Genomic DNA, 9,210 nt, shown 5'->3' with positions numbered 1-9,210 from the left:
ACGATCCCTGGCTCAGGTGTCACAAGAACTGGGCAGGGGCTGGGAGGGCAGCGGGGAGAGGGCCTTGCCCCAGGGAGACTCAAAAGCCTCGGGGGCCAGACGTCTGTGTGGACACAAGCTTCTGATGTCTAGCTCTGTAAGGAAATTTTCTCCATCCTGGAGGCAGAAAGCAGGGGCTGTGGGGCCATGTGCCACCCTTTGGGGAAGAACCATGCCTGTTCCCTCCTGGAGGGGGCACCCAGAGCCCACCCCAGCCTGGAGACCGCTGCCCGGCTCCCGGGCACCCACTCAGAAAAGAAGACAAAAGAAGACGCTGCAACCACCTGGAGCTGTAATTCGCAGTGCTCACGAGCCTTTAATTCATTATGAACCTAGAGGCAGGGGAATTAGGCAAAAATACAGCGCATCCTTAATCTCAGGTGGAAAAAAAATCAGGGTGGGTGGGGGTTTTTGTTTCTTGCTTTCACACATAGACACAGATATACCTTCATGGGGAAAGCACGCTCCCCCTTTGCTGCGCCACTGCCTGTCTGCACAAGTGGTCCAGGAACCCACCATGGATGGGGTGGAACCCAGAGGGACTGGCCACAGGGGTGGCCCACCTGCCCGACCCGGAGCCACAGGGGCGTCTGCCTGCTTCTTTTTATTCTCTTTACAATATAAATAGCATTTTCAAACTACATATGAACACAGGGACAGCGCCCCGGGGCAGGGGCCTGCTGCATGCAGAGGGAACCCCCACATTCCGCTGACTCCCCGGCACCTCCCGCCGCCCCGCCCGCCCCTCTAGGGCACCTGCCCTTCCCCCCACCAAGGGAGCTTCTCTCCACTTTCCTTACTTGGTTCTCTCTGGCCTGGCAACTGTTAGAACCTCTTTTTTAAACTTAAAAAATCTTTATACAAGCAAATGACGCTTTCACCCCCTCTGCAGGGACCACGGGGTGGCTGAGATGTGGTGGGGGCACCATTCTTCCCCTAGCCTGGAATGACCAACATGTTTTTCTGCCTGGAAATTCAGCCCATAAGCCTTCCGGGGCAGATTTCCTCCAAGCTGAAAGCCGTGATTCCCTCTCGAGAGCTCTCTCTCCCAGACACACAAATCCACGCGTCACAGAGATCGTACAGGATGTACCAGGCCCTCGGGTTGGGGAAGACCCTCTGCATATGTGTGAGCCGCAGCCAGACCCCTGAGGGCCGCCCACCCGCGGCCTCAGCTGGGAGATGGTTCTTCCCAGGGGAAGAAGCAGAAGATGGAGCCACCAGAAGAGAGCGCATTTATTTTGCAAAAGGCCACGCAGAGAAGGGGGAGGGCCACCAGAGGAACTGCTAGCCTCCCGCTGGGTGCTGGCCACGTGGTGCCCGCTGCCCAGACCTTCTCGATCTCATGACTGGGAGAGAGTGAGTGACCTGGCACCGCCTTCAGGGTGCCCAGGCGTCCTGCCCTCGCCTCCCAGTGCCCCCAGGCCTCACCGCTGCTACAGAGCATCCCCATCGCTCACAGCGAGCGAGACCAGAAAACATGACAAACAAAAAGCTGAGCTGCTTTTATCTTGGGCAGCTCACCGGGTTCTGAGAAAAAAAGGACGTTTTGTTTCATTTCGTTTTGTTTTTAAAGCCACAAATCTAGAAAACAACTTTGGGGTGTGATTTTTCCTTTTCTTTCCTTTTTTTTTCTTGCATTTTTTTTTTAAACAATAGGTATTTATAGAAAGAACCTCACAAAGGTGATGTATGTACAGAAGTCACAATCTCCACGGCTGCTCAGGAGGCAGGCAATGCAGTAGCACCTTTTACGAGAAGAAGAGCTTACGTGGTTTACGAATCTGGGTCAAGGGGGTGGTGCGCGCACCCCCGCCAGCCCCCCAGAGCCCGCGTGGCCCTGCTCCCTGAGTCCGGGGGCGCGTACGGCGTCCTGCTCGCTCCTGTCGCCGAGGTAGCCTCTCGGGCTGGGAGGCGAGGACAGGGATTCACAGCAAGCAAACGCCAGGGCCCGCCGCGCCTGCCTTGCTGGGCCGAGGGCTCACGGGCGACCGGCGGTCCTAGTAGGGGGCTCCGGGCCAGCACTGCGCCTGCAGCAGGCTCTCCATGAAGGCCGGGTAGTCCGGGTTCCGCCCTGAGTCCTCTGCGGCGCGAGGGGTGCCCACCCGAGGGCGCTTGGCGGCCTTCACCTCCTCTCCAGAGAAGACGCTCTCCTGTGGGGCCCCTGTGCTGACCGACTACAGGGGAGCAGATGGCGTGGGGGTTAGTGCGGAAAGGGCACTGTGGGCGGAGATCTGTGTCCCCCAAGGTCCAGTCCTATGCTGAAGCCCCGCCCCAGCACAGCACGATGGGGTCAGGGGTGAAGAGGTCATGAGAGAGTGGCCCTCGAGAACAGGATCAGTGCCCTTATAAAGGGACCCCTGAGAGCACCCTCTCTCTCTCCACTACGTGAGGACACAGAAGGCAGCTATCCACAAACCAGGGTCTGCCCTCACCAGACCGTGAACTTGCTGGTGCCTTGATCTTGGACTTTCAGCTTCCAGAATCCTATGAGATTGTTTAAGTTGTCCAATGTGGTATAGCAGCCAGAATGAATTGAAATACAGGCTGTGCTTGGGGGCCTGGCTGGAACAAATGCTTGCCCTGCTGGAGGCCACTGGCCCTCGGCTGCTGGGGACAGCCCCTCCCGCCTCTGCCTGAACCCCCACGCTGTTCTGTGAGTGACCCCCGCCCCCCGCAGGCAGAGGAGGGGCCTAGCCTCCCAGCCACTGGCCCCCTAGCAGGGTGGAAGCCCTGCCGTCCACAGAACATGGGAGGCAAGGCTGGGTTGCACACAGACCGTTGGTCTGCCTGGCAGCTCCTGTCTGTCCCCCAGGGAACCTCGCATCTGAGACCCCCACCAGCTCTGACTCGGCTCTCCCACCCACAGCCACAGCCCCTGATCCTCAAAAGTTTGCCTCTGGGTTAAATCCAAAAGAAAGAAGATGGCGAAAAGTCGTGAGAAAAGACCAGCTTCTCTCATTCCCTTTTGCATCGCCAACGTGCAGCTGCGATCCATGCTTAGGTGCTGCTGTCTCCTCCTTACTGGCCAGGCCAACTCTCCCACTGCCCCTCCTGCCTCAAAACCAGCAAAGGCCAAGGCGGGACTCCAAGGCCGCCTGGATGGGTCGCTCCCCAAGGCAGCTGTGCCTCCACCCCCGCCCCAACTCCTGGCCACTTACCAGCCGGGACCGGACCCTCTTGGGGAGCTCCTCATCCAGGGTGAAGATGTCACCACGTTTCACTGTCAGCTGGGACCCATCCTCGAACTCCACCTGCCAAGGGGATGCAGTTCAGCTTGCATCCCCGTGCCCAGCTTGCATCCCCGCGCCCACCCACTCACAGTCGGCCTGCAGGGCGACCGCTGGGAAAACAGCACAGGGTCATCCATCATTGTCTTTGTCACTGGGATAGGGGGTGATTTTTCTTCTAAGATTTCACACGTCAATAACTTTTCTTACACGATCATGAGAAAAAACTCACAATCAACTTGATTTTTTTAAAAAATCAGGGGCACTGAATTGTACCTTTAAAAAATGGTGAAAGCGGTTAAATTTCGTTAAGTATGTTCTACCACACACACACACAATCGAGAAGACATCTCCAAAGGGGAAAATATGGGACAGTTAGAAGACCTTCCCGCCTGCACTGACCTCAGAGGATAGCTCCACAGTCCCCAAAGGACCCTGCTGAGGGCCCCACCCCAGGCCCCACCATACCTGGCAAACAGGACCCCCTCACCTGGTAGATGTGACTGGTCACAGAGGAAATGAATTTGGCCCTGTAGAGGTTGCCGTCAGTCCACCGGAGCTCCACGAACTCGCCCTCGGGTGGTGGGCCCAACCGGGCACAGTCTCTACTCTGTGGAGGGAAGGATGGGATGGGGTGAGGGGCGCCCTTGGCCTCAGCCACCACACTGGCCTGGGCTAAGAAAGGCCCCATTCGGTAGAAACATCCCAGCCAGAGGAAGGCGGTGCTCTCAGCTTAAACTGTCAGGGTGAGCTATGGGCAGGTGCCTGGGGTCTGCTGCCACCCTGCCCTGTGGCCCACCCTCCTGCAGGCAGAGCTCTCCAGCAGCGTGAGGAACCCTCCCAGCGTCCTAAGGGCAGTGCCTGCCCCACCCCTTGCCGCTCACAGTGATGCTCTCTGGATACAGGTTGTCGCTGTAGGATCCATCATCAAAGTTCACTTCGTAGAAGGTCTGCGTGGTGGTGCCGATGACGCGGCACCGGTAGTAAAGCCCGTTGCGGTTCTTGGTGATGACCACCTGGCCCAAGGACACGGCCCTCATAACCTGGACCTGCAGGTGGAGGGGATGTCAGAACACAGCAGGACAGCGGGGCCGGGGAACAGACTGTGGGGCAGACGGGCACTCACGCTGTGGCCCCCCGACTTGTGCTTGAAACAGGTGATGGAGACGACGTAGGGCCAGTCGTCCGGCTCCATGAGGACGCCGGCAGCGTGGGCACAGGTCACGTGGAAGGAGGTGGAGCAGTGCTCGCAGGAACACTGGATGCAGGCGCCCGACACTTTCTTCATCCGTTTCCGGCAGTACACACATTTCTGTGGGGACACGGCAGTGGGAACAGGGCTCCGGCTGGCACTTCTGCCCCCTGGCGCTGGGAGCCCCTGCCCTACTGGGCCCCTAGGTCTGTCTCCTGGGAGTGACTCTGAAACCTGAAGGTGGAGTGCAGGGGCCTGGCCCCATGGAGGGGTCATCCTGGGAGAGTCTTGACCACCCCAGGCCCACCAACCCAGCCTGCAGCTGGTCCCCAGGAGCACCTCTAGACCTCTTTTCCACCAGCCCCTCCACACAGCTGCCTGAACAGGCACCTTGCTACCATGTAGAGGGACCCTGAAAACAGCACACTCAGTGAAAGAAGCAGACACAGAAAGACGGTGTGATTCCACTGATGGGAAACGTCCAGGATAGGTCGATGCACAGAGACAGGCGGCGGGCTTAGGGGTTTCAGGGGCTGGGGGTGGGGTTGGCAGTCACCCAATTGAAGGGGGTGGTGTTCTTTCTGCAGTGATGGAATGTTCTGGAACTAGCTAGAGATGATGGTTACCTAAATCTGTGAATGTAGTTAAAGCCACTGAAATGGGGATTAAAAAAAAAAAAAAACATAATAGGAGATTTTATCTTAATTTTGAATGAAAGATGCTGCAGTGTAGCCCTTCATAAGGAGGGGCAGGGGGGCCACAATGTGGGAACACCCGCCTGGGCGACCTGCCCTGCTGGGCGTCAGCTCCCAAGCCATCGACACTGTGCCCGTGCCCACACCCTGCCGCCACTCAACAGCCACCTGCCGATGACTCTGGGCATTTAATAAGCCGGCCTTTATCGCTCCGTAAACCACGTTCAAAAGCCAGAGAAGCCCCACAGCAAGGGCGCTGCAGGAGTGCAGCCCCGTGCCGATCGATGGCAATGAGATCTCATTATTAAACTGTCGATCCCTGATTCTCCCGCTGGCCTGTGTGGGGGGAGGGAGACACATGACATGGCCCTTGAGAACTGGGCTCCGCACCAGAAGGCAGAAACCCCACAGCCAAGGCCCGGGAGAGACCTGACAGTGTGGTCAGAGGGGGCAGCTTGTTGCTCTGAGTTTCCACAGCATGAGGAAAGCAGGCCAGGCCCCCATGGGGCCATCTGCCAGGCGATGAACTCAGGCTGCCTTAAGGGTGAGTCCTGTGTCCGGATCTCCCTCATTGGAGGCTGTGAGGTGGGGGCAGGAGATGGGGGGTCAGGCGATGGTACAGGAGGGACCGTGGGAGAAGGCTGAGGGCCACAGCTGCTGTGCCATCAGCCATGGAGGCCGCAAGGCACAGTCTTATGTCTCAGGCCTTTCCCCCTAAAGCCATTCCCCGCCGCCCCTTGCATTCCTGCCAATCTTGTCAAACACATCCACTTTCCCTCCCATCAAGATGTGACACCGCAAGGCAGAGCTGAGGAGAAGGGCAGAGCTGGTTTGAGCACCTGCCCTGACAGCCTCACGTCTACTGCCCCCTAAGCTGATCCGGGCTGGTGAGGGGGTGAGCAGCAGGCTCAGGCTACCAGCTGGCTGGGGTAGCCACCACTCACCAGGACCAGCGCCCAGAGAATCCTGGGGACAGAAGGATGGGCAGATAACCAGGTATGACCGTCCCCAAGCCTGTGGCTAGCATGTGGCCCCGGGAAGGCAGGCGGGCGGCTGGGCAAGCAGGAGTTAACTGCCAGCTTCCTTGTGAGGCTCCATTAGGCAGTACAAGCGAGCCTCGTGTAAAAGGATTTTTAATTCATCGTTACAAGTGCCGGTAATGAAGAGGCTGCAAGCTGGAAATGTCAGATGATCCATAAAGCGTCTGGGAGGCAGGATCTATCCGGCGCTGCACACCGCGCCATCACTCCACCTGAATAATGAGGTCTCTGCCGCCTGTGTTCCTGGAGGAATCACTGCCGCTGCGGCCTCTTCCTAATACCCATCCTGACCAGGCGGGGCTGGCACTGGCCTGAGCTCCACGTTAACTGACCAGGCCCCTTCCCCTCCCACATGGCTCCCACCAGCCACCCACTCTGCCCTGCCTGGAGGCCCCATACCTAGGGGCTCCAGGGTGGTGCCTCTGAGCCTTCACTTGGGCCTCCTCACCAGGCTCCCCAATTGCAGCCTTGTTTTTCTGCCTCTTGCCTGCTGGAGGCCTGGAAGAGCCTCTGTACCCAGGCCCTGTCCCAGGCAGCTGGGAAATAAACCAGGCAAGAAGAACAGCCAGGAGGCTGTCCGTACCCCGGGCCAATGACCCATCTCCTGGGGCCCGTAAGACACATCCCACTCCCCACATGTCCCCCACAAGGCCACCCTGCAGACTCATAGGTGGTGATGACCTGGGAGCAGGAGCTGGTGCTCAGACGGCATGATCAGCACTTTCCGCTGTGGCCCAGCTCATGCTCCCCATACAGGGGATTGTTAGCAGCCCCATTTTATGGAGAAGAAGACTGAACACAGAGAGGTCAAGGAATCTGTCTGGAGTCACACAGCTGGCTGGTAGCAGAGCTGAGAATGAAAGCCAGTGTTTGCTTACTGACTACGGCCCACTGCCCTGAAGGCTCCCCCAGATCGGGGGAGGGTGGGGAGACATTATCAGAAAGAGCCGGAAGAGTGAAACTTGCAAGACCACTCCTGCCCAAGGATGGCTGTGCTCCTTAGAGGAGCCAGAGACACTGCTCCCACAGCTGAGGAGCAAAAAAGGCAAAAAAGCCCAGTTTAAAAATGGGCAAAGGACTTGCCTAGACATTTCTCTAAGAAAACATATAGATGGCCAACAGGTATGTAAGCAGATGTCAACATCAGTAATTATCTGGGAAGTACAAATCAAAACCACCGTTAGAACAGCCACCATCAAGAAGACAGGAGATAGCAAGTATTGGCGAGGACAGAGAGAAAAGGGAACCCTCACACACTGTTGGTCAGAACCCACATTGGTGGAGCTGCTACGGAACACAGTATGGTGGTTCCTCAAAAAGTTAAAAACAGAACTACCACATGCTCTGGCAATTCCACTCATGGGTCTTTTGCTGAAGGAAAGAAAATCACTATCTTGAAAAGATATCTGCACCCCCATGTTCACAGCAGCACCAGTTACAACAGGCACGACCTGGCAACAACCTAAGCGTCCGCGGAGAGAAAACGAAGATGATGCAGTGTAGAAACACAATGGAATGCTACTCGGCCATGAAAAAGAAGGGAATCCTGCCATCTGCAGCAACACAGATGCACGCTGAGGACATTATGCTCGGTGAAATAAGCGAGTCACCTGCTGCAAATCTCCACATCCAGGAGGGAGTGAAAACAAACTTACAGAAGCAGAGAGGACAGGCGGTTTCCGGGGCTGAGGGAGGGGAAACTGGCAGCTGCTATTTATCATGTGTGAGTTTTCAGTTAGGTCTGATGAAGATCTTCTTGGCTATTATGTTCTTAAAATTCTATTTGGCCACCAATTCCAAGTTAAACAAGAAAGAACTGGGCAGAGCGCCGGTGGATTTTCTGTGTAAAAACCAGGAAATGGAGCCACAGAGAGCCACCCCCTACCTACTCAAAGAGTAACTTGCTGGCCATAGTGAAACCACCTCCAGGCTCCGAGGCAGCTACCCGTCACCCCCGGGGCAGCACTCAAGGGCCCCTACCAGCTTCCACCGCTGCTCAGGAATGCCGCTAATGTCCACGGGGTGACGCTCCATCACGTTCAGGAACCGCACTTCCGGCACGGCGATGGCGCAGATCACGTGGACCCACCTGGGGGAGGAGCGGAAGGGGCCGGGGTCACAGGCGCGCCTTGTCCCCTCTAGGGTCATCTCAAAGCTGTGGGCATGGGTCTGCCAAGCCGACAGGACCTCATCTGCTCCTGCTGGTCCTGCCCCTGCTCCGAGTCGCCCCTCAGGTACCCCCGTCCCCTAGAAGGGGCCCTTCCACCCACCTCCGGTCGGTCGTCATCTGCAGGGCGCCTCCCCGGAGGTTGCACAGGCAGCACTCCTGCAGGGACCAGACAACTCGTTGAGGGGTGTGCAGGGCGGGACCGCCCGCCTGCTGCTCCGGAATCTGCTCCGGCCCCCGCCAGCGGTCCTTACATTTCACACTAGCGGCCACCGAAGCGATGGGCTCCACCCGAGACCCAAGGAGGTGAGGCAGCCAGCCCAAGGTCTCCCCGCGGGATCGGGCGAGCCCGGGGCCCAGGCCCGGCTCCCCCACGGGCCGCGCCGGCTTTCAGAGCACCACCCCAGCTGCAGGGGCGAGTTACCGCAGTCCAGGCGTGGGCCGTGCACCGGGAACACGTCCAGCCCTCGTTGACCAGCTCCGGGCGGATGCCGTAGCAACCTACAAGACAGGGCAAACGCGTCTGTCACCATGGCTGCGGGCAGGCTATCAAAGGCCGGTGGGGGGAGGGCAGGGGGTTCCGGATGCAGGAACTGCGCTCACCACCTGCTCGGCCTCAATCCGGACCACTGCACACAGAGCCCGAGAGTCTGGAAAGGGATGGGGAAGAACAGCAGGCTTCCCCCCACCCTCTGCCGCCAGAGCTCCTCCAGGTCTGGAGGCTCAGCCTGGCCTTCGCCCCCTACCCCAGTCTGGGAGGAGCTGAGAGCGCAGCAAGGGGACCCAGACGTTGCATAAGATGAAAAGTGGGCCTTGGACAGTTCAGAACCATTGATTCTGAAAGCAC

The 9,210-nt window shown here is 58.1% G+C and overlaps 1 protein-coding gene across 3 annotated transcripts in view; it reads right to left on the bottom strand.

Moving 5' to 3' along the window:
- Positions 1 to 330: 330 nt before the first annotated feature.
- KDM4B (lysine demethylase 4B) overlaps positions 331 to 9,210 on the bottom strand; it is a 121,076-nt gene continuing 112,196 nt past the window's right edge. For all 3 annotated transcript variants that reach the window (XM_027547342.1, XM_027547344.1, XM_027547343.1), the window contains 8 exons: positions 8,788 to 8,864; positions 8,467 to 8,522; positions 8,177 to 8,285; positions 4,396 to 4,581; positions 4,154 to 4,318; positions 3,760 to 3,879; positions 3,201 to 3,293; positions 331 to 2,216 (listed from right to left, as the gene is read on the bottom strand). In XM_027547342.1, coding sequence (XP_027403143.1) covers positions 2,040 to 2,216; positions 3,201 to 3,293; positions 3,760 to 3,879; positions 4,154 to 4,318; positions 4,396 to 4,581; positions 8,177 to 8,285; positions 8,467 to 8,522; positions 8,788 to 8,864 — 983 coding nt within the window. In that variant the 3' untranslated portion in view covers positions 331 to 2,039. The remainder of the gene's footprint in view (positions 2,217 to 3,200; positions 3,294 to 3,759; positions 3,880 to 4,153; positions 4,319 to 4,395; positions 4,582 to 8,176; positions 8,286 to 8,466; positions 8,523 to 8,787; positions 8,865 to 9,210) is intronic.

Source organism: Bos indicus x Bos taurus, chromosome 7 (genome assembly GCF_003369695.1).
Source record: "Bos indicus x Bos taurus breed Angus x Brahman F1 hybrid chromosome 7, Bos_hybrid_MaternalHap_v2.0, whole genome shotgun sequence".
Lineage (NCBI taxonomy): Eukaryota > Metazoa > Chordata > Mammalia > Artiodactyla > Bovidae > Bos > Bos indicus x Bos taurus.
The sequence above is the reverse complement of the archived record's forward strand: the minus strand, read 5'-3'. Positions and strand labels throughout refer to the sequence as shown.